Source organism: Oncorhynchus kisutch, linkage group LG8 (genome assembly GCF_002021735.2).
Source record: "Oncorhynchus kisutch isolate 150728-3 linkage group LG8, Okis_V2, whole genome shotgun sequence".
Classification (NCBI taxonomy): domain Eukaryota; kingdom Metazoa; phylum Chordata; class Actinopteri; order Salmoniformes; family Salmonidae; genus Oncorhynchus; species Oncorhynchus kisutch.
The window spans coordinates 73,655,122-73,679,152 of record NC_034181.2 but is presented as its reverse complement, the minus strand read 5'-3'; the positions used below and the strand labels follow the sequence as shown (position 1 = coordinate 73,679,152).

Here is a 24,031-nt window from a genome sequence, read left to right as displayed (position 1 = left end):
CATAACTCCACCATGAGGCACTCTGTTCACAACGTTGACATCAGTAAACCGCTGGCCCACACAACACTATACATGTGGTCTGCGGTTGAGGCCTATTGGACATACTTCCAAATTCTATAAAATGACATTGGAGACGGCTTATGGTAGAGAAATGAACATTCAATTATCTGGCAACAGCTCTCGTGGACATTCCTGTAGTGAGCATGTCAATTGCACACTCCTTCAATAGTTGTGGCATTGTGCTGTGTGACAAAACTTCACATTTTAGAGTGGCCTTTTGTCCCCAGCACAAGGCACACTGTGTAATGATCATACTGTTTAAGTAGTTTCTTGATATGCCACACCTGTCAGGTGGATTAATTATCTTAGCAAAGAAGAAATGCTCACTAACAAGGATGTGCACAAAATTGTAGCGAAATAAGCTTTTTGTGCCTATGGAACATTTCTGGGAACTTTTATTTCAGCTCATGAAACATGGGACCAACACTTTACATGTTGCATTTATATTTTTGTTCAGTATGCTGTATAACATCCTAGGAACCAGTGAAATGATGCCAAACTAATTGTTTATTGCATAAGACGGGAATGAATGAACAATCTTTTGTCTTCATCACTCACGATTAGCAATTCTAAACTAATCATAGGGGATTTCACTACAATGCAAGTTGTGTTCTGATTCATCTAGCATTGTTAACTCTCAATGGATTTGAACATGCACATGGCTGTCCTATTACTTAAGAGAACTCACATGTACTCATAGGAGTAATGATATTCACAATATGTTTCCATAAATGTCAATTAACCCAGTAAGACTTTTATTTAATTAAAGAATCACCCTGATCTGTTCAGCACTGATTGTCTAGTATAGCATCCATGATTCTTATCATCGATTGGACAGTATTTTTATGTTTTTATCGGAAATGACTAGGTGATATGGTGGTTCTATTTCCGTTGTATTTTGAGATGCTACTCGTTGAGATAAACGTCAGCCTCAACTGAGAACAAGTGTTTGGTTAACAATACATAACCCAATATGAAACTATTTCTTACAGGTTGTATTCATGCTCAGTGAGATATGTGGCATACTGAGGATGACTGGCATTTATTATTCTAACTGGTTAGCCTTGCCAGCCAAAATGTAGAGGTGGCGGTCAGTCGATTCGGCTCAAACACATATTCTGTTGGAGGTGGTACTAACAGTAAGTGATGTGGGAGTGAGGAGCGTATACAGACAATTACTGCAGAACAGCCAATGAGAAGCGCTAACACATGCTAGCAATGCTAGGACCAATGCAGAAGGTATTGTATGTAATATGGTGTATGTATTCACATAACCATTAGTCAGTGAGATGTTGAATTACGGGAGTGAGCTTCTCTTTCTGTATCAAAGATGTGCCACAGTATCATTACAATGAGGCAGGGCATTTTACTGTGTGAAAAAGCACAGAGATGAAAGTCAATCATCATGGAAATTACAGACCAGATGATTTTGTTTATTCAAGTATGCTTATAATACTAGACAATACTAACACAATAAGACACAAAGCTTAATAACATTTCACAAGTTTAATATTTACAATTTTCTTAAACATCTTTGTCATTACAGTGTTCCAATTGTTTAAAAAAAATCCAGAACATGAACACATTTTCACCAGAAGTATAGGTTACCAGTTTGTGCAGCACACATACTCAAGCTCTGGATATGGGAGGCTGCATATCATAACCATTTGGGCTGGGCGATTGAGCGATGAACAATAATATAATGAAAGCTACATGAAGAACAAAAAGTGTTGTACAAGTTCTTTGAAAACTAGTACTAAAACCATTCTGAACCAGTTTGTGACCTAGTTGAAGCCTGCACAGCTTTACGAGAACAGATGGTGTGTTTTGGGCATGCAGAGCTGTAGTGCAATGCCATGTAATGTAATGCTGAAATCTGACATATGCACATCACAGAAGGTTGGTGGCGCCTTAATTGGGGAGGACGGGCTCATGGTAATGTGTGGGGCAGAATAGTATCAAATACATCAAACACGTGGTTTCCATGTGTTTAATGCCATTCCATTCACCCCGTTCCAGTCATTACTATGAGCCGTCCTCCCCTCAACAGCCTCCTGTGGTGCACATCCACAATGCAGTAAATATAAATACACAATATAAGCCCCAGCCATAATAACCACCATGTCATTTACCCAAATCTGTATCCCAACCACATTTTCATCCAAGCAATCTGACATTCATGTTGCAATCTTACACTCCAAAGAAAATAACCGTTCAAGTATTTTTTTCTAGTTGGTTTGCAGAGAGAACACTGAAAGGTTGATCTGCTATCCACCGATGCACATAACCGTCCATCACACTTAGCAGGTGCCACATGCTTTTACAAAAACTTTGCTTTTCTTCCAAGCACCTTTTGTTTCTGTTATCGGTATTATAATAATAACTCAATTTTGTGTTCAATAGCCATGGTTACTGGTCTCCTATGCATGACCATGCAGTGAGTAAGTACTGCTCAACTGTGCCTACCTTCCATTCTCCAGTCAGTCCATATCAGCCTGACCAACTAACCACCATTAATCAAATAACTCCAAAACGATGCTCAGTGCAGCTTGTATTACAGTATATCAGTGAAGGATGCTTGGGCTTGATGATCTAGAGGCGGACCTGACAAGGCTGACCGTGAAGCTGCACTGGTGGCAGATGGGACAAGAAGTCAGTCTTTGCAGACAGTGGGAGTTTGGGCAAGCAGATGGTGTGATAATGGGATGGCATCTCCATGGAGTGGATCTTTACAGTCAGACAGTCTAAAGTGAAATGGAAAGGGTATCAACCCTACAACCATCATGCCTGTGGAGTGGGCATCAATCACAGGTCTCAGATGTAGAGGGAGCCATCGGCTGGCCCCACATAGCCCGCTCCAATCAGCAGCACATCAATCAGGGTCCAGATGCCCAGGCCACCGAAGCTGAACAGCTTCCCCAGACCCTCTCTCCACTGGCCTAGATAGAACCGGTCAGCCCCAAATCCACCTAGTGTAATGCTGTAGATAGAAACAACAATAACAACTGGGATTCTACTGGTAACAGTGAAGAGCATAGAAGACAAAGACATCTAAGCGGGAAGGCGCACCATATTGAATGTCGGCTGTAAGCCTGCTTGGTGTTGACAAAGGGTGGCAAGTCAATGTGTACAATCGTCTGGAAATTAAAAGAAAATGACGGCTGATGTTCTGTTGTCAGAGGCGGTAGGACGGATACTCGCTGTTTTTAACCTTCATCATCACAGCTTTTTTTTGTCCTTAAGAGATGAGTGACAGTTGTGCTACCAAGTCACTCATTTACTTTACAAATGAGACGATTTTCATGAATATTTTTCAAGGATGAAGATGTTTTATAATAGATTCAAAGTATAAGAAACCCAAAGAAACTATTAGAAATCTATAACACAGGTGGGGTGGTCTTAAAGGGGGGCTGAACTCACTGATTTCCCCTGGGTTTCTCTGCTACTCATTATGAAAAAAGTGTCTTGGGGGTGTGGTTCAACATGGGTGTTTTATGTTAGCTATATCGTACTCTGGCCGCTATTGTTGTTTGTCCCGCTAGTCACCGTAGCTAAAATATCCCAAACAGCCACTATACTTTCAACAAAGGATTGCGTGACGAACGGCTTAACAACAGCGTAACACAGCATTACAACAATAACGTGATTGGTCAAGAATTCCAAGCTCAGTGCATTATGCATTTCCTGCTTTCTAGAGTATCTTTGATAACAGTTGTGTTTGTGATGCTAACATTAGTTCACAAACATATAAACATCTGTTTATAATGAACAAGCCTTGTTCTTTCAACACAACACTGTAAATTATTGGTAGTTCTGCTGACTGTAAAGAAATGGGCAGGGCTGCAGCGTGTGCGTGCACTGCAGCACACGTGCACCTATACTCTGGATGATTTGAGTACTGCAAGCCATGCCAGACAGCGGTCCTGTGTGGGCAGAATTGAAATCTAAACCCAACCCAAGGAAAACACTGTTGTTCTCGATTCCGTAAATCTCAGTTTTGTAAAATACTGACTTAAAATGCTGTCCTATTTACACTTTGTAGTCAGTTTTGGCACCAAAATAAATGCTTCTGACTAATATTGATGCCACACAGGCCATTTTCAACCAGATAATTCATTTTTTTGTTTCAGCCTGCCCTTAACAGTGTGCTTGTGCAGGAGTCTTACCTGAGTGCCAGTGCTGTCGACCACTTGTACCCACCTGTCCAGTTGCAGTACAAACGTTTCTGAAATTCTCTTTTACCTGAGAACAAAAGACAGTTTTAATGAATGCACTGCACAGTATACACTCCCCTCCATACGCATTTGGACAGTATACACTCCCCTCCATACGCATTTGGACAGTATACACTCCCCTCCATACGCATTTGGACAGTATACACGCCCCTCCATACACATTTGGACAGTATACACTCCCCTCCATACACATTTGGACAGTATACACTCCCCTCCATACACATTTGCACAGTATACACTCCCCTCCATACACATTTGCACAGTATACACTCCCCTCCATACACATTTGGACAGTATACACTCCCCTCCATACACATTTGGACAGTATACACTCCCCTCCATACACATTTGGACAGTATACACTCCCCTCCATACGCATTTGGACAGTATACACTCCCCTCCATACGCATTTGGACAGTATACACTCCCCTCCATACACATTTGGACAGTATACACTCCCCTCCATACGCATTTGGACAGTATACACTCCCCTCCATACGCATTTGGACAGTATACACTCCCCTCCATACGCATTTGGACAGTATACACTCCCCTCCATACACATTTGGACAGTATACACTCCCCTCCATACACATTTGGACAGTATACACTCCCCTCCATACACATTTGGACAGTATACACTCCCCTCCATACACATTTGGACAGTATACACTCCCCTCCATACACATTTGGACAGTATACACTCCCCTCCATACACATTTGGACAGTATACACTCCCCTCCATACACATTTGGACAGTATACACTCCCCTCCATACACATTTGGACAGTGAAGCATTTAGCACATTTTAGATAGAATGTTTTATTTGAGGGTATTTTCATACATATCGGTCTTAAAGTGCTTCCTGTAACTAGTCCCCCCATTTGAAGAAGTCAAAGGATTTTTGACAAATTAACTTAGTGTAGTCAAAAGTTTAGAATTTGGCTCCATATTCCTTGCACGCCAAAACTACATCAAGCTTGTGACTCTACATCCTTGTTGGATGCATTTGCCGTTTGTTTTGCCCAACAGGAACTGAATGGTGAATAATGTCTTGTGCCATTTTGGAGTCACTTTTATTGTAAGTAAGAATAGATGTTGATTCTGAACACTTCTACATTCATGTGGATGCTAACATGATTATAGATCATCTGGACTCAATCATGAATAATGATGAGTGAGAAGGTTAGAGACACAAAGAGCATACCCCCCGAAAAATACTATTCTCCCCTGTTATTGGTAAAGGTTAGCACGTTTTGTTGTCTCTGAATGGCATCTCACTCATTATTCATGATTCATTCATGATTTTTCTTAATGGCATTATCAGGATTAACTGTGTTCAGAAGTATCTTATCTACATGACTTATCTAGAAAGAAAATGATCGTTCACCATTGTTACTTTTCGACAAAATATGACCCAGAACACTAACAAAATAAACTATAAATGCATCCAAGGGGTTTGTAGAGTCACAAGCTTGATGTAGTCATTGCATGCAAAGAATATGGGATCAAATACTTAATTTTTCTCAAAATACTTATGACTTCACATGGGTGGGACTACATACATAATGTGCTTTCATTTATAAATGGTAAAACATACGTATGAAAATACCCTCAAATAACAGGTGACATACTTCTGGACTATTGCCTCATGAAACACTTGATCTCAAATCCAAAATGCTGGAGTATAGAGCATTTTTTTTATCACTGTCCAAATACATATGGAGGGATGTGTATGTATCTGAATAATAATGAACCAGACACACTGTACAGTCAGTGTATACCTAAGCAGTGTACGTGGTCCAGTACTTGGCAGGTGGCGTTGTAGCGTTTGCGAGGGCAGGCAACGGTCATACAGCTGGTTGAGTTGGAGCACCTGTACTGAGACAGGTCCAGCTGCCAGCAGAACTGGCACGTGATGGACAGGGAGAAGTTGGTCTGCTGCTTCCCCGACTCCACCTGCAAGCAGAGAAAAATAAACAGCATACTGAAGCATCAACAGCACAATGACAAAGTGCTACAGTTATGTACTTTCTTTGTAAATGGAGCTCCTTGTTCTTTGTCAAGAACAATCTGTGTCCAACTGGCGAAATGAACTCACTGTGCAGTGGACTCCTCTCTTGGCCTTGCAAGAGAAAGACGCTGGTTTGCCATAGCTACAGTTGTGGTGATAGCTGCAGTTGATGCAGTCAGCAGGCAGTCTGTTGCATTGACCCCCACTGGGGCATTTGGAAGCATAGCTGTCTGAATCAGTTGGAGATGCTGCAAAATAATTCACAAGATTATAGGTTGTCCCATGGACTTCATTCAGTAACAGCATACCAAAGAGGCGCTGTCAGTGTCAACATGATAAAAACATCCCATGGGTCGAGGCCGGGGAGGAGATTTTACCAGATGATGGAGCAGGAACCACCGGGCTGGTGATGACTGGCTGAGCATCTCGGCTGTAAGGGGGCTCCTGGCCCACGTGTGGGGAGCTCAGGTACCCTGGAAGACAGAGGGGGTTGGCATATAAGGGGAAGGGTGCATCATGTAGCTAGCAGTTATAGCTAACAAGGTAATAAACACAGCTTGCTGGAGCAATTGTACATTAGTTAGCTAGCTTGCCAGATAAATTACAGTAGGATCAGTAAATTGTCTGTCAGGCGTCTGTATAGACCTGCGGTCTACCATTGTGTGGATGTTAGCCATACGTTCTTATTAGCTAGCTAATGTAATGCCTTACGCCAGCTAACCACTTTGCTAGCTAACTAGCATCGAAAAAATAATAATCCCACATGAAGCCTAGCCCTGGGATATACATAGCCTTACCATTTACACATTGCAAACATGGATCCAAAAATAACAATATTATGATTCCATGGGCTTTTAGGCAGCGTCTTCTCTCAAATGGCCAAATCTGACCGATTGTAGCCATTGTGCGAACGTAAATCAACTTCAATACCAATGACCCACCCACAAATGTGGGCAATTTAAAGGGGACGCATGAATTTACTTCTTGACATCAAGATTATTCAAGAGCAGAGACCTCAACAGGGTCAAATGTATTTTTTTTGTCAGATGAAGAATAATGATAAAAATTACTTTAATCTCCAAAGAATAATAAGATAAGGAAGGGGAGGCAAAACGTTGAGACAGTATTTTATTCCAAGATACAATCCAACAAGAGGACAGAGCTACTTCATGATTTTATTTTATATTTCCCAAAAGTGTTATTTGGCTTTCATTGCAACCTTCTTTCAACAACCCAATAAATAATATTCTCATGACATCTTCTTTCATCCACATTCTATCCTTCAGATTAGGGTTCAAAAATATATATTATATATTATTGCATGGTCTTTCATACACTATTGCAGGGTTTCCCAAACTCGGTGCTGGGGCACCCCTATGGGTGCACGTTTTGTTTTTTGCCACAGCTGATTCAAATAACCAATTTATTTGAATCAGCTGTGTGGTGCTATGGCAAAAAAACACATTTAGGAAACCCTGCACTACTGTACCAAATACATGATCCCCGATATTGTTTCTCACTTCCTGCACTATTCTTTCAAATTGATTAGACAATCAAATAAACATACATATTAAACTACCCACAATACAGAAAGGGTCTGTCGAGTGAGTAGAAAATATATTATATTTTCAAACATATCAATACATTTAATCTACCCCTTTCCATGTTTATACTTCTAACACAGACCTCTTGCATTCACATAAAATGTCTATTTTGTTATTCTTTTGTGAAAGAAAATGATATCTCCTCAGAACTCCTCCTCAGCATTCCGGCAGCGTGACTCTTTCAATAGGGTCAGGCGAGCCAGCACCTCAGAGACAGACAGCTCTCCATGAACCTTGTTGTCCCTCGTACGTACGTTCACGCTGTTAGTCAGCTTCTCTTTCTCACCGACCACTGCCAAGACACAAAGCACAAAGTAGCTCATAGTCCCCACACTGCCAAATCACAACACACACAGCTGCCCTAACACATTCACATTTTCAACAACATTTCAGTAGTGATGAATACAATCATGTTTTTGGCAGCTGAAAGAAATCTGAAAATATTTGAGGGGATTTACTAGCAAATTGTGATAGTAAAAGTCATGAATATATGAATGGCTAAAACAAATCTACAATAGTAATCCTTCTTACCCAGGATGAAGTTGTACTGGGCTAACTGGGCATTGCGGATCTTCTTGTTTAAGAGGCAACTGGAGTCGAGATCAGCGTCTGCCATGAATCCAGCCTCCACAAACTGTTTACACATCTGAAGGACAGAATTATCACGCAGTAAAAAATGACAAAGATGAACAGATAAAATGGAACTGGCAACAGACATGCAGGTTCATATAATGATAGACAATGATGAATGTGCAGCATCATGAACAGGGCCAGCTTAATTCAGGGGCTTCCCGGGGCTGAAGCCCCTGGGCCCAGGCCCATGGGGGGCCCAAGAGGCAAATATTTTTTTCAACAAAAACATACTGAGTATATTATACATGCATCATTTTAAAAAATATATTTACTACAACCGCCAACCACAATAGGACTCATCAGCCCGCTCTCAATAAGTGTTGGCAGCCTGCTGCTGCCGCTCTGCTAATCATCAGATGGGGAAGGAGAGGTGGTAAGGGGTCCATGTGGGTAACTGGGGGCCCCTGCCTTTTTTGGGTAACTGCATAAATAAATGTGACTGGTCAAATTGTGTGAGTCAGGGATGGGCCCAAGCCTGTAAGAGGCATTTAAAAATAATAATATTACACTGAAGAAAAAGATAAAACGCAACATATAAAGTGTTGGTCCCATGTTCACGAGCTGAAATAAAAGATCAAGACATTTTCCATACGCACAAAACCTTTCTCAAATTCTGTACGTCCCTGTTAGTATTTATCCTTTGCCAAGATAATTGATCCACCTGACAGAAGCTGATTAAACAGCATGATCATTACACAGGTCCACCTTGTGCTGGGGACAAAAGGCCTTCCATGGCCTGCATACTCACCCACTGAGCATGTTTGAGATGCTCTGGATCTACGTGTACGACAGTGTTCCAGTTCCCGCCAATATCCAGCAACTTCGCACAGCCATTGAAGAGGACTGGGACAACATTCCACAGGCCACAATCAACTGCCTGATTAACTCTATGCAAAGGAGATGTCGCACTGGATGAGGCAAATGGTGGTCATACCAGATACTGACTGGTCCACACCCCTATTTGTTTTCTTTAAATTATACTTTATCCAACCACAGGAGCTGCTCTCAATGTTTTAAAATACACCACAGAGCATAATTTAGCCATAGAGGATCAATAGTTTAAAACAATAACAGGATTCATTTTTATCACATGCACATACAGGTATCTGCCAAAATAAAGGAAACACCAACATAAAGTGTCTTAAGTGTGTTGCCAGAACAGCTTCAATGCGCCTTGGCATAGATTTTACAAGTGGACATAAACCATGTGAAAGAAACTGCACCCCAAACCATATCATATTCTATGAATCTCTTGTTTACTGAAGTGTTTCCTTTATTTTGGTATTTACCGGTATGCCTACAGTCAGGAAGGCTGCCATTTGGACAGCTTTTTGCATTGTGGCCATAGACATATAATCCATAGAAGGGGTTTTTAACCTCTTACCCTGGCAATTTGACTGTTAAACTCATGGGTACACTAGCAATGGATGCCAGTTCTGACAAATGGGAACTGCCATCTATGGATTATATTTTTATGGTTGGTTGCAGCTGTCGGTTTGCCTTCTGCAGATTTCAAAATACAATTGCTGGAAAAACATACAGTTTGCCTACTGCTGAAAAGAGAAGACTAATCTGTAGAACCAATACAAATAAATTATTCTCAACTCCTAATAGTTTGCGAACAGCAGCACTGTTTTTCAAAGTAGCTCATCTTAAGATAGCCGATGTGCTCGTCATGGCAATAGCCAATCACCGTGAGTAGCTTATGGTTTAATCTTCATTAGTTGAGTCACTGGACATGTTATTTAGAAGCCTACTTTATTTATTTATTTCCTCCTAATATTATACAAACTGTGTGTCGCTTCATTGGCCTGGGTTATTGTTTGAATTCAAGACCAGCATGTTTGTCAGTTTGTCAGAGTAGCCACTCATTTTGGTCATTTGTGTGGTATTAAAAGATTCAGTTGTCTTCTGTCATGTAAAAGGCAGATTTTTTTTCGGATCCTGATAAAAATAATGTTGTCACTATGTGGAAATCCTAAAAACACCTCTGCTCAACTGTAGCCTATACCACATGACAAACGTTATGACTTTATTATAAAGAGGCTTTTTCTTCCAACACTAAATTTACAACGCATTGAATTTGCATCTTGGTACACAGATTTGTTTACAGAAAATGGTGTGCCGGGAAGGGGGAGGGCCTATGATTTCTTAATCCGGCCCTGATCATAAACTGTAGAAATATGAAAGGAAGACAAGTTTCAGGAATAGAAGGCTCGGATTACCCTCTTGGCATATTCTTCACAGGTAGGGTTGACAGGTACAAACATCACCTGACGTGGGGACAGCCAGAGGGGCCTGGAGAAGAAACACAATATGGCTGGATAAGTAACAAATCAAAACACTATATATACACACAATGAAGACATTTAAAAACATCTATATATATTGTCCAGTCTATGATTGCATCTTATGTAACACTCAACAAATTCATTGGTTCTCTTTGCTACTCACCATTTCCCAGCGTAGTTCTCAGTGAGGATGGCTATCATCCTCTCCACAGAGCCCAGAATGGCCCGGTGGATGATGACCGGTCTCGCTTTGTCATCCCCGTCCTTTCTGCATGTCACAGGATTCAACATCAATATCAGTCACAACACCACTTCATGCTCACTTATAACTACGTATTTAACTATTATTTATTCAACCTTATTTGTAGAAGTTAGTCTCATCGAGATGTCTTACCAGTCAAACATATTTTTTTATATAATTTATACAGTTGTGTACAGCTTCATAATGTTCTTTACCTAATTAAAAATCCAACTTTAAAGGACTTTTAAATCAACTGTCTAGTACAAAGTATTCAGGTAAGAACTCATATTGAAGGAGGGATTAATGACTAAACTTGCTTCCTATAACAGGATACAGACTCAGCATTGTGTCACGACTAGTTTGATTAGGTGACTCACTCACCCCACAAAGGTCAGGTTAAAGCGGATGGGAAGCTGGAAGTCCAGCTGAATGGTTGCACATTGATGATACCGGCCAATAGCATCTTTGATCTTAATGTCAATCTGAAATGGCACAACAAAAGTATTACATGGTTTTCCTTCCTGAGAGTTTTAGACCTTATTTCATTGAAGGGGGAATGCAATATCTATCAGGGAAATATCCATGGCTATAATAGCTACAAACCTTTACTTACATTGATTTCCTGAGAATTCTAGACCTTATTTAATTGCAGAGGTGAAGAAAATGTATAGCAAGGAAATATCAGGTGCTGTAATACAAACCTTGGGTCCATAGAAAGCACCGTCTCCGGGGTTTAGTTTCCATGGCTCCCCAAACTCATTCAGGCTGTTCTCCAGTTGCTTTCAAACAGAGGGAATCAATTAACATACAACTCAAATATATCCTGGGTCATTTCGTGCAAGTCATTCTTTCTTTAAAATTGTGTTTCCTTATGCAACATTTCAGAAATATTTTATGGACACGCATGTTTAATTGTACCTTCTCAGCCTGGTTCCAGACAGTGATATCTCCTAGGTACTTCTCTGGACGGGTTGAAAGGTGCAGCTGGAAAGAGAAGCCAAAGACGTCATAGACACAGCGAAGGAAGTCCAGACAGCCCTTCATCTCAGACTCAATCTGCAGGAGAGAGAAAGGGAATACAGAGGGGTCATCTGAATGGCAAGGAGGTTAAGTACCCAGCAGGGATGGGGTCAATTCCATTTCAAGAAAAAATTATAAAAATTGGAACAGAAATGTCCATTTACTTTCCGATTTGAAATTGACCCCAACCCTGGTACAAAGCTACTTTAATAAGATGTTCCTCTTCAATAGCTATAGCTGGTCTGGTCACCTACCTGTTCCATGGTGCAGAAGATGTGAGCGTCATCCTGTTGGAAGCGGCGCACCCTCGTAAGGCCAGTCAGTGTCCCTGATAGCTCGTTCCTATGGAGCACCCCGAAATCAGCCAGTCTCAGAGGCAGCTCCCTCCATGACCGAGGTCTGTGGCTGAACATCAGACTGAGAAAGAAGAGGATGGGAGGATCCAGGAGAAGGTGGACGGAAAAAGAGGGTGATGGATGAGAAGATATGCAGTTGAAGCAGTGGGAGAAGTTAAGGTTACATAAATGCTTTGAAAGTCCCTTCCTTGTAAGCCATCATACCTTCATATTAACCAATAACATAACACCTTTCCCAGACAAAGGTTAAGCCTAGTCTTGGAGTAAAGTCATTTCAGTGGATATTCTCCATTGAGCATGGTTTTTAGTCTAGTAAGTAATCAAGTAGCCTTGCATCTCCTGTTTCTGCAGCATGAGGCAGCTTGATGTAGAAGTACACCCCCCGTAGAGGACGCTAGTCTATTGCAGGGCCTTACCCCCAATTTATCTCCTAATGCTGAGTTCCAAGCAGACACATTGGGTCCCATTTTTACAGTTCTCTTTATAACTTGGCCGGGGATTAAACTGAACTTTCCAATCTCAGGGAGGACACTAACCACAAGGCCACAGAGTTTATTTTTTTGTCCAGGGCCAGGCTTGACACATATCTGGGAAATTGTCCCAATAACCAACGAATGTACCTACCAGTGTCCAGGACAGTTCATGGGCTTCAGTGCAAAGACGTCCTGCTCCACTGGGAAGGAGAACATGTTGTCGCTGTAGTGCTGCCAGTGGCCAGAAGTCTCCCACAGCTTACTGTTATAGATGTTAGGAGAGGCCACCTCCTGGAAACCTCTTCTACAGTATTCCTCCTGCAAAGTACATTCACCAGATCACAGCAAGACTGAGTGGTACTTAACTTCAGCATTCTTTCAGTTACGAAGCATCAAAGTAGTCCATGAACATGCTGTAATTGGGAATTCTACAGGTGGGTATTGTTGCATCTTGGCAGAAGATGGACAGATTGCTTCTCTGCCTTTTGGCTGTGACCAGGTGTAGGTGTTTGAGGCTGGTTGGTCTCGTCTTACCCTGATGAAGTCAGTGAGTGTGTTGTACAGGTAGGCTCCACGCGGGAGGAAGAAGCAGCTGCCAGGGCTCAGGTCATGGAAAAAAAAAAGTTCCTGTTCCTGTTGTACAGTAGAGACATAGTGTAAGCTTAAAGACTTCACATATTGACAGTTACAGATAGTGAGGCAGCTCCTCCTCTCTGTTGGGAACATGTTAAATCAAATGACAGCAAATCTGTCCATGAACGACACCCACAGACATGCCCTCTACTTCTAAACCTTCAACTTCTAAATGAAAAGGATCACACCATCATAGGAGTAACATGTTTAACATTTGCTTTAGACTTTGTCCCTCTGGATAACAACAATGAAAATAAAAGCAGCAATGAGTCCATGGTTTAATAGAGAGATCAGTGTTGTAATCAGTTGTGGCCGGGCTGTGGGGCTGCTGCCATCTGTGTCTCCCGCAGGGAGGATAAATCCAGCCTGCCTGAGGACCAGCTGGAGCTCACATAGTATGACTCACTGATACATCATGCAGTTACACACAGCACCCCCCACAGGAACAACCAAGCAACAACAGTAAGCACACAGAGCTTAAAGCGTCCACGCAGATATTATGTTTGTGTTAGTTTTGGAGTTCGGTAAGGTTTTTTTTGGCTGTTCTGGCACACAACATTTTTTCGAGGGCAGCCGAACTTCGAAAGCCAAAGTATACGCCCCTTCGTCCATGAGTGGTCAACTTTAGGGATTCTTCAATAAAGTCTGTTGTCACTCAACTAGAGATGACTCGTTTTTATGTACATTTTTTCATTGAGAAACACTGCACCAAAACATCTTAGTTAGATGTAAAATTGCGCAACTAAGATCTCCTCTGCAAAAACGTCAAAATTAATAACAGATTTCTTTAGTTTTCTTAGATTCATTCTGAAAATGTGGAGGTGTATACTGGCTACGGAGTCTCAAAATGGCCAAACAGTACTATTTCCACTATTTTCTCATTTTCCAAGCGAAGGTCTAGCCACCAGCCGAACTGAAGCTTGCTGTCACCTTTAGGTCTGTTTGTAAAATACAGAGTAAATTAGAGTGATTTGTCACTTTCAATGTTGACAGTTCTGTAACTCCCTTTGGACAGTGTCTCCTGACCCCTCCTGTCTCAGCCTCCAGTATTTATGCTGCAGTAGTTTGTGTCAGGGGGATAGGGTCAGTTTGTTATATCTGGAGTACTTCTCCTGTCCTATTCGGTGTCCTGTGTGAATCTAAGTGTGCGTTCTCTAATTCTCTCCTTCTCTCTTTCTTTCTCTCTCTCGGAGGACCTGAGCCCTAGGACCATGCCCCAGGACTACCTGACATGATGACTCCTTGCTGTCCACAGTCCACCTGGCCGTGCTGCTGCTCCAGTTTCAACTGTTCTGCCTTATTATTATTTGACCGTGCTGGTCATTTATGAACATTTGAACATCTTGGCCATGTTCTGTTATAATCTCCGCCCGGCACAGCCAGAAGAGGACTGGCCACCCCACATAGCCTGGTTCCTCTCTAGGTTTCTTCCTAGGTTTTGGCCTTTCTATGGAGTTTTTCCTAGCCACCGTGCTTCTACACCTACATTGCTTGCTGTTTGGGGTTTTAGGCTGGGTTTCTGTACACTTTGAGATATCATCTGATGTACGAAGGGCTATATAAATACATTTGATTTGGATAAAAGTGACCGCTAAAATACACCGAACAAAAATATACAAACGCAACATGTAAAGTCCCATGTTTCATGAGTTGAAATAAAATATCCCCAAAAAGTATTTGTCTGTAATGAAGCCCTTTTGTGGGGAAAAAAATAATTTGATTGGATGGGCCAGTTCGTGGACCTCTGCCCTCCCAGTCACACCCATGGCTGCACCCCTGCCCAGTCATGTGAAATCCATAGATTAGGGCATAATTCATTTATTTCAATTGACCGATTTCCTTATATGAAATGTAATTCAACAATAACTTTGAAATTGTTGCATGTTGCATTTATATTTTTGTTCAGTATATATGAACATAATATCATATTAATTGAGGGTCTATTTCAATGGCTGTGTTCAGAAAACCAAAACACCTAAACCAACTTGTTGTCTTCCTCAGTCAACCCCCAAAGTGACCGCCCCACAGTGAGGACTAACCTTTCCAATCTTCCGATGGTCTCTGTTCCTAGCCTCCTCCTGAAAGCGTTCCCACTCTTTCAGCATCTTGGAGTCTGGGAAGGAGATACCGTAGATACGCTGAAGGGTCTCCATGTCTGAACGGCCCTCCCAGTACGTAGAAGAGTTCTGTCGATATTACAGGAATGGAGATACTATGACACTGTTTTTCACCTTAAGAAGTGATTGGATATTGTAGTCTGTGTGTGCATCACATACCTTGTAGATCTTCAAGGCTTTAATCTTTCCTGTGTGTCTTACATGGGGCCCACGACACAGGTCAATCAGAGGCCCACATCTAAAACAGTAGAAAACTAATTTTAGCAGGGCATGGACCAGTGAGGGTCTTCAAATCATCAAATCAAAAAAACTGTTTACCATAATATATTATAGACAAATCCCTCGCATTAGGCACATTTGTGACCGATTTAGAATTTGATGTACATTACAAAGATTTATGTGAAGGATTCAAAACAAGAGGGTATGAAGACGAATTATTGGACAATTCCATTAAGTAAGACAAACTGAATGGAATGCATTATTGCAACCACGTCAAAGGAATCCCTCTCCTCCCTCTTAAATTTTGTGTTGACCTTCAGTCCCATTTCAAGGTCGATCAAGGAAGTGGTTAATAGACATTTGCACATATTACGCAGCGACCCTAGCTTTGGTAAAGCCGTTTGAATTAGAGGTCGACCGATTAGGATTTTTCAACGCCGATAACGATTATTGGAGGACCAAAAAAGCCGATACCGATTAATCTGACAATTTTTTATTTTATTTGTAATAATGACAATTACAACAATACTGAATGAACACTTATTTTAACTTAATACATCAATAAATTCAATTTAGCCTCAAATAAATAATGAAACATGTTCAATTTGGTTTAAATAATGCAAAAACAAAGTGTTGGAGAAGTAAAAGTGCAATATGTGCTATGTAAGAAAGCTAACGTTTCAGTTCCTTGCTCAGAACATTAGAACATATGAAAGCTGGTGGTTCCTTTTAACATGAGTCTTCAATATTCCCAGGTAAGAAGTTTTAGGTTGTAGTTATTATAGGACTATTTCCCTCTATAGCATTTGTATTTCATTAACCTTTTACTATTGGATGTTCTTACAGGCACTTTAGTATTGCCAGTGTAACAGTATAGCTTCCGTCCCTCTAGTTAGCGCGCGCTAACAAGCTAGCCATTTCACTTCCGTTATACCAGCCTCATCTCGGGAGTTGATAGGCTTGAAGTCATAAACAGCGCAATGCTTGACGCACAACGAAGAGCTGCTGGCAAAATGCACGAAAGTGCTGTTTGAATGAATGTTTACGCGCCTGCTTCTGCCTACCACAGCTCAGTCAGATACTTACATGCAACGCAGGACACGCTAGATAATATCTAGTAATATCATCAACCATGTGTAGTTAACTAGTAATTATGATTGATTGTTTGTTTTTTTAAAGATAAGTTTAATGCTAGCTAGCAACTTACCTTGGTTTACTGCATTCGCGTACCAGGCAGTCTCCTTGTGGAGTGCAACGAGAGAGAGGCAGGTCGTTATTGCGTTGGACTCGTTAACTGTAAGGTTGCAAGACTGGATCCCCCGAGTTGACAATGTGAAAATCTGTCGTTCTGCCCCTGAACAAGGCAGTTAGCCTAGGAACGGTGGGTTATCATTGAAAATAAGAATGTGTTCTTAACTGACTTGCCCAGTTAAGTAAAAGGTATAAAAAATATTTTTTTTAATTGGCAAATCGGTGCCCAAAAATACAGATTTCCGATTGTTATGAAAACTTGAAATCAGCCATTCCGATTAATCGGTCGACCTCTAGTTTGAATCCCTCCCGAGGTTTGGCTATAAGAGACACTCAAATTTACAGGATTGTTTAGTACGGTCAGATTTGCCTAATAAAAAAAGAATTGCATTTCATCTCTATCATTCCTGATGGCAGTTTCCTTGTCACAACTGTCTACTGTTATGCCATGATCAGAGGGAACACTCTTATCCATCCCCATTCGAGTGGGAGGATAAAGGTTTGAGGTAGAATAACATGTAACACAAAATATGTTGTATATCTACTTAAGTGTGTTCCTGTGACTTTAATGTTGTGGGTAAGACCAAACAGGAACTTAAGACAATGATATGTGAGCATAAGAGCTCCATTCGAAAACATGATGGAAAAATAATTACCTGTTGCCAGAAATTTCAATAGCAATAATCATGAACTTAAGTGCCTTACTTTATATGGGCATTGAATTGGTGAAAGCACCACATAGGATAGGAGATAGAAATCAATTACCTCTCCAATGAGAGGGCGATTCCCTGATCCACCTCTACGCAGACGACACCATTCTATATACTTTCGGCCCGTCTTTGGACACTGTGCTATCTAACCTCCAAACAAGCTTCAATGCCACACAACACTCCTTCCGTGGCCTCCAACTGCTCTTAAACGCTAGTAAAACCAAATGCATGCTTTTCAACCGGTCGCTGCCTGCACCTGCATGCCCGACTAGCATCACCACCCTGGATGGTTCCGACCTAGAATATGTGGACGTCTATAAGTACCTAGGTGTCTGGCTAGACTGCAAACTCTCCTTCCAGACTCATATCAAACATCTCCAATCGAAAATCAAATCAAGAGTCGGCTTTCTATTCCGCAACAAAGCCTCCTTCACTCAAGCCGCCAAGCTTACCCTAGTAAAACTGACTATCCTACCGATCCTCGACTTCGGCGATGTCATCTACAAAATGGCTTCCAACACTCTACTCAGCAAACTGGATGCAGTCTATCACAGTGCCATCCGTTTTGTCACTAAAGCACCTTATACTACCCACCACTGCGACTTGTATGCTCTAGTCGGCTGGCCCTCGCTACATATTCGTCGCCAGACCCACTGGCTCCAGGTCATCTACAAGTCTATGCTAGGTAAAGCTCCGCCTTATCTCAGCTCACTGGTCACGATGGCAACACCCATCCGTAGCACGCGCTCCAGCAGGTGTATCTCACTGATCATCCCTAAAGCCAACACCTCATTTGGCCGCCTTTCGTTCCAGTACTCTGCTGCCTGTGACTGGAACGAATTGCAAAAATCGAGACTTTTATCTCCCTCACCAACTTCAAACATCAGCTATCTGAGCAGCTAACCGATCGCTGCAGCTGTACATAGTCTATTGGTAAATAGCCCACCCTTTTCACCTACCTCATCCCCGTACTGTTTTTATTTATTTACTTTTCTGCTCTTCTGCACACCAATATCTCTACCTGTACATGACCATCTGATCTTTTATCACTCCAGTGTTAATCTGCAAAATTGTAATTATTTGCCTACCTCCTCATGCCTTTTGCACACATTGTATATAGACCCCCCCTTCGTTTTCTACTGTGTTATTGACTTGTTAATTGTTTACTCCATGTGTAACTCTTTGTTGTATGCTCACACTGCTATGCTTTATCTTGGCCAGGTCGCAGTTGCAAATGAGAACTTGTTCTCAACTAGCCTACCTGGTTAAATAAAGGTGAAATAAAAAAATTAAAAAAAAATGAGAGACATATTGGATAGACAGCTTGGCCACTCTTGCCCCAGCAGGCCTTTAATGAGGAATGGTCTTTCTTGTTTTTTTGTAGTAGGTTATAAATATGCTAAAAATGTAGGTAATGACATCATGTATTTGTATTGCGTGTCTATAGGTCTCTATTTGATTGTCATGTTTCCCCCACAGCTCCCTCTGCTGGGATCTCTTGATTGGGCCAATACTGGCTGAATTTATAATTATGCCCATAATTATGCCCACCTTGATTGCTATTGCCTTGCACGCTGAAGGGCTCATACCCGAAACGTTCGTGCAGCAATAAAAATGTTAATATAAGTTAATTTACCGGAGTGCAGTCCTATTTTTGTTCTTCACCAACATGTTAAACCAGTCTTCTGAATAGTTTCTGTACACCAAATAATATTCAGTGATTTACAACTAAACATCAAGAGCTGCTTACCTGTAGACTGTTGTAGTGGGTGTGGTGACTTTCTCATTCAGAATGCGACACTTGAATTTGTTGTACTGAAAATATGGACGCAAACCGATAGGAAAAAAAGAAATACCAATTGCTGCTGATCTACTCACAACCCCAATGAAAAAGAAACCTCTATAACACATTATATAATCGAGCTACAATCTTTCACCAGAGGGAGGAAAGATGCCAATGTAGTGCAGAGGTCCTCATCTCACCTTGAACATCTTCAGTAGGGTCTCCTTGCTGACCTCCAGCCTCTCGAAGGGCTGTTTCTCCTTCACCACAGACTTGCACAGCGCCTCCAGGTACTCAAACTCTGTACTCGACACACCCCTGGCCAGGACACAGGTCAAACAGAACCCTCAGTAACAACAAACCTGTCATAGGCTACTCACTATACCAGCTCTGTATCATTTCTGCTCATTACTTTATAAAGGAGAATGGAAGCCTGTTTTTTCTTAACAATGATAGATGCTTACTGGGGTCCTTCGAGGAACATGTCATAGTAGAAGCCATTCTCAATGGGTGGTCCATAACACAGACAGCCTCCATAGAAACGCTCCATGGCCTCACCAAGGATGTGAGCACTGGAGTGCCAGTACACCTGAAACAAGGAGCAGAAACATCTGTTACTACCTCCAAGAACAAAGACTATAGAGAGTATGATAGCCCAGAGGGCACATTATACTCACAGCCTGGGCATCGTCATTGTCAAAGCGCAGGATCTCCAGTGAGCAGCTCTTCTCCAGAGGTCTATCCAGGTCCCACAGGTCCCCGTTCACCTGGGAAATCACTGCATTGTCAGCCAGGCCCTGGCTGAGAGAAATACGATATACCACCATCACCACATAGTTCTCATGCAACTGATGTATGTCTCCAAGTAACATCATGATCCTCCTTGTCCCAGATTTGTCTATGCTGCCAACTTCTTTTTGTTTATTTTTTTTGAATTTTACTCCTTTTTCGTGGTATCCAATTGTTGTAGTAGCTACTATCTTGTCTCATCGCTACAACTCCCGTACGGGCTCGGGAGAGACGAAGGTTGAAAGTCATGCGTCCTCCGATAGACAACCCAACCAAGCCGCACTGCTTCTTAACACAGCGTGCATCCAACCCGGAAGCCAGCCGCACCAATGCGCCGGAGGAAACCTGGCCACCTTGGTTAGCGCACACTGCACCCAGCCCGCCACAGGAGTCGCTGGTGCGCGATGAGACAAGGACACCCCTACCGACCAAGCCCTCCCTAACCCGGGTGACGCTAGGCCAATTGTGCGTCGCCCCACGGACCTCCCGGTCGCGGCCGGTTACGACAGAGCCTGGGCGCGAACCCAGGGACTCTGATGGCACAGCTGGCGCTGCAGTAGAGCGCCCTTAACCACTGCGCCACCCGGGATGCCCTATGCTGCCAACTTCTACGGACGTTTTTGCCATGACAATGGCCATATGAGTTGACTGCACAGCACAAAAAAATATATGGGACAGGGATTTCATGGTCCAAGATACAGTGGGGCAAAAAAGTATTTAGTCAGCCACCAATTGTGCAAGTTCTCCCACTTAAAAAGATGAGGCCTGTAATTTTCATCATAGGTACACTTCAACTATGACAGACAAAATGAGAAAAAAAAATCCAGAAAATCACATTGTAGGATTTTTAATGAATTTATTTGCAAATTATGGTGGAAAATAAGTATTTGGTCAATAACAAAAATGTATCTCAATACTTTGTTATATACCCTTTGTTGGCAATGACAGAGGTCAAATGTTCTCTGTAAGTCTTCACAAGGTTTTCACACACTATTGCTGGTATTTTGGCCCATTCCTCCATGCAGATCTCATCTAGAGCAGTGATGTTTGGGGGCTGTTGCTGGGCAACACGGACTTTCAACTCCCTCCAAAGATTTTCTATGGGGTTGAGATCTGGAGACTGGCTAGGCCACTCCAGGACTTTGAAATGCTTCTTACGAAGCCACTCCTTCGTTGCCCGGGCAGTGTGTTTGGGATCATTGTCATGCTGAAAGACCCAGCCACGTTTAATCTTCAATGCCCTTTCTGATGGAAGGAGGTTTTCACTCAAAATCTCACGATACATGGCCCCATTCATTCTTTCCTTTAAACGGATCAGTCGTCCTGGTCCCATGATGTTTCCACCCCCATGCTTCACAGTAGGTATGGTGTTCTTTGGATTCTTTGTCCTCCAAACATGACGAGTTGAGTTTTTACCAAAAAGTTATATTTTGGTTTCATCTTGACCATATGACATTCTCCCAATCTTCTTCTGGATCATCCAAATGCTCTCTAGCAAACTTCAGACGGGCCTGGACATGTACTGGCTTAAGCAGGGGGACACGTCTGGCGCTGCAGGATTTGAGTCCCTGGCGGCGTAGTGTGTTACTGATGGTAGGCTTTGTTACTTTGGTCCCAGCTCTCTGCATGTCATTCCCTAGGTCCCCCGTGTGGTTCTGGGATTTTTGCTCACCGTTCTTGTGATCATTTTGACCCCACGGGATGAGATCTTGCGTGGAGCCCCAGATCGAGGGAGATTATCAGAGGTCTTGTATGTCTTCCATTTCCTAATAATTGCTCCCACAGTTGATTTCTTCAAACCAAGCTGCTTACCTATTGCAGATTCAGTCTTCCCAGCCTGGTGCAGGTCTACAATTTTGTTTCTGGTGTCCTTTGACAGATCTTTGGTCTTGGCCATAGTGGAGTTTGGAGTGTGACTGTTTGAGGTTGTGGACAGGTGTCTTTTATACTGATAACAAGTTCAAATAGGTGCCATTAATACAGGTAACGAGTGGAGGACAGAGGAACCTCTTAAAGAAGAAGTTACAGGTCTGTGAGAGCCAGAAATCTTGCTTGTTTGTAGGTGACCAAATGCTTATTTTCCACCATAATTTGCAAATAAATTCATAAAACATCCTACAATGTGATTTTCTGGATTTTTTTTCTAATTTTGTCTGTCATAGTTGAAGTGTACCTATGAAGAAAATTACAGGCCTCTCATCTTTTTAAGTGGGAGAACTTGCACAATTGGTGGCTGACTAAATACTTTTTTGCCCCACTGTAAGCTCCAGATCCCTCACCTGATGCCACAGGCCAGCTGGTAGGGGGTAGTGACCCAGGCCTGACCCTCCACCCTGCGTCCATCTGGCAGCTCCACAGTGATGGGCTGGCTGTCTGCAGCTCTCCTGGCCAGCAGGGCATCACTCTCCTTTTTCAGTTCCTCATACAGCTGCATGCGCTCCGAGATGTAGCCAGGCCAAGGTTTCAGCTGGAAAGAGTAACATGGTGATTTATAGGAACTTAGGGAAAGAAGCTGGGGGGAATTATTTGGGTATTGGTAAGGATATTGCACAACTTTGAAGGAACGCTTGATTGCATGCATGGGACTTCTAGAATAGATGTAAAGGATATTTAACCTTTGGGGAGGTAATGTTCCTAATCATTACCTCGCTGCCACTGCACCCTCCCTGTGCCTTCTCCTTCTTGTTGTTCTTAACAACAGGTTTGGTCTCATGGGTTGCTGCCTGCACAGAGGAGCAAAATCAAAAGTTTGGTTTATTGGAGAGCAAAAATATGCAAATATTGTCATTGACATTCCACTTAGTGTAAACCACAATAAGTATCTGTTGTCTTATATCCATATGATATTCCATAAGCATGTTCAGGGGACTACACAGAGCTGTCTGGGAGGGTTCGGCAAAAGGTTGGCAACGTGGTTAGGTTTAAAATCAAATGTTAAGATATATTGTATACATGGGCGGGGTTTAGGCATAATTATGACTGTGGCCATGGAAGCTACAGGCCACATACAACAGACACACAATTTACATGCACTAAGGTGGTTAGCTAGCTACCTTATTATTATCATAATTGCGGTTCTTTGGCTGTTGTTGTTCTTTCTCCGTCTTCTTCTCCTGGCCTTTGTTTGTGCCCCTCTTGCCCTGTGCCTCCAGGGCGAGCTCTTCATGGAGACCCCGGCGGAGGTGCACGAGACGAAATTTGAGCTTCTCATTCTCGCCCCGTAAACTCTCCAACTCCGGAGAACTGGCAAGAATGCTGGCGACCTCTGGACCACCATTTAGCCCGTCTCGTAGGAGGCTAAATTCCCGAGTGAGGAGCTCTATCTGCTCCTCTTGCGCGGTCAAACGTGCTGCCATGCACTCCGCCATCTTTAAATTACGATTCGCTTTCATCAGCAACTGGGAATAGGGTATTCCTGTCATCAACAGTGAATGGGAATGGAGTCATAGCGCCCTCTTGAGCTTTAGTTTTGTGTTGTAACTTTCACATTTAGAACAGTCAGTTAATATCGGCTTGATGCTGCTATTGTAAAAGCCACATACATAGTAAGAGTTTTACTGTAGCAATTACTGATTACTATTTCAATAAATGTGAGATTGTCT

The 24,031-nt window shown here is 42.3% G+C and overlaps 2 protein-coding genes across 3 annotated transcripts; both read right to left on the bottom strand.

Moving 5' to 3' along the window:
• Positions 1-1,547: 1,547 nt before the first annotated feature.
• On the bottom strand, positions 1,548-7,258 carry tm2d3 (TM2 domain containing 3). The gene is made up of 6 exons (XM_020488925.2): positions 7,107-7,258; positions 6,687-6,782; positions 6,397-6,557; positions 6,080-6,254; positions 4,227-4,302; positions 1,548-3,040 (listed from the first exon to the last, which is right to left on the bottom strand). The coding sequence occupies exons 1-6, from the start codon at positions 7,210-7,212 to the stop codon at positions 2,875-2,877; spliced, it is 780 nt and encodes a 259-aa protein (XP_020344514.1). The 5' UTR covers positions 7,213-7,258; the 3' UTR covers positions 1,548-2,874.
• A 164-nt stretch (positions 7,259-7,422) lies between these two features.
• On the bottom strand, positions 7,423-23,870 carry LOC109895317 (threonine--tRNA ligase 1, cytoplasmic). 2 transcript variants are annotated; one of them, XM_031831178.1, is made up of 19 exons: positions 23,483-23,870; positions 23,075-23,152; positions 22,709-22,896; positions 20,318-20,441; positions 20,105-20,229; positions 19,841-19,958; positions 19,608-19,672; positions 15,837-15,915; positions 15,600-15,746; positions 13,462-13,560; positions 13,079-13,245; positions 12,353-12,515; positions 11,997-12,134; positions 11,780-11,857; positions 11,460-11,560; positions 11,001-11,105; positions 10,772-10,844; positions 8,445-8,559; positions 7,423-8,205 (listed from the first exon to the last, which is right to left on the bottom strand). In XM_031831178.1, exons 1-19 carry the CDS (start codon positions 23,849-23,851, stop codon positions 8,057-8,059), a joined length of 2,481 nt encoding a protein of 826 aa, XP_031687038.1. In that variant the 5' UTR covers positions 23,852-23,870; the 3' UTR covers positions 7,423-8,056. The 2 variants fall into 2 exon arrangements, with proteins under 2 accessions (XP_031687038.1, XP_031687037.1); XM_031831177.1 differs by having other exon boundaries at positions 23,045-23,152; positions 23,483-23,853.
• Positions 23,871-24,031: the final 161 nt, after the last annotated feature.

Excerpts from the sequence above, each read along its gene's own strand:
- tm2d3 (XM_020488925.2), bottom strand. The coding sequence starts at position 7,212 with ATGGCTACAATCGGTCAGATTTGGCCATTTGAGAGAAGACGCTGCCTA. Across the intron at positions 6,558-6,686 it reads GGTTCCTGCTCCATCATCTG|CATCTCCAACTGATTCAGAC; the intron begins GTAAAATCTCCT and ends ATTATTTTGCAG. Across the intron at positions 4,303-6,079 it reads GGACCACGTACACTGCTTAG|GTAAAAGAGAATTTCAGAAA; the intron begins GTATACACTGAC and ends TTTTGTTCTCAG.
- LOC109895317 (XM_031831177.1), bottom strand. The coding sequence starts at position 23,851 with ATGACAGGAATACCCTATTCCCAGTTGCTGATGAAAGCGAATCGTAAT. Across the intron at positions 15,916-19,607 it reads CCCACTACAACAGTCTACAG|ATGTGGGCCTCTGATTGACC; the intron begins GTAAGCAGCTCT and ends CTACTGTTTTAG. Across the intron at positions 8,560-10,771 it reads GTGAAGAATATGCCAAGAGG|ATGTGTAAACAGTTTGTGGA; the intron begins GTAATCCGAGCC and ends TCTGTCCTTCAG.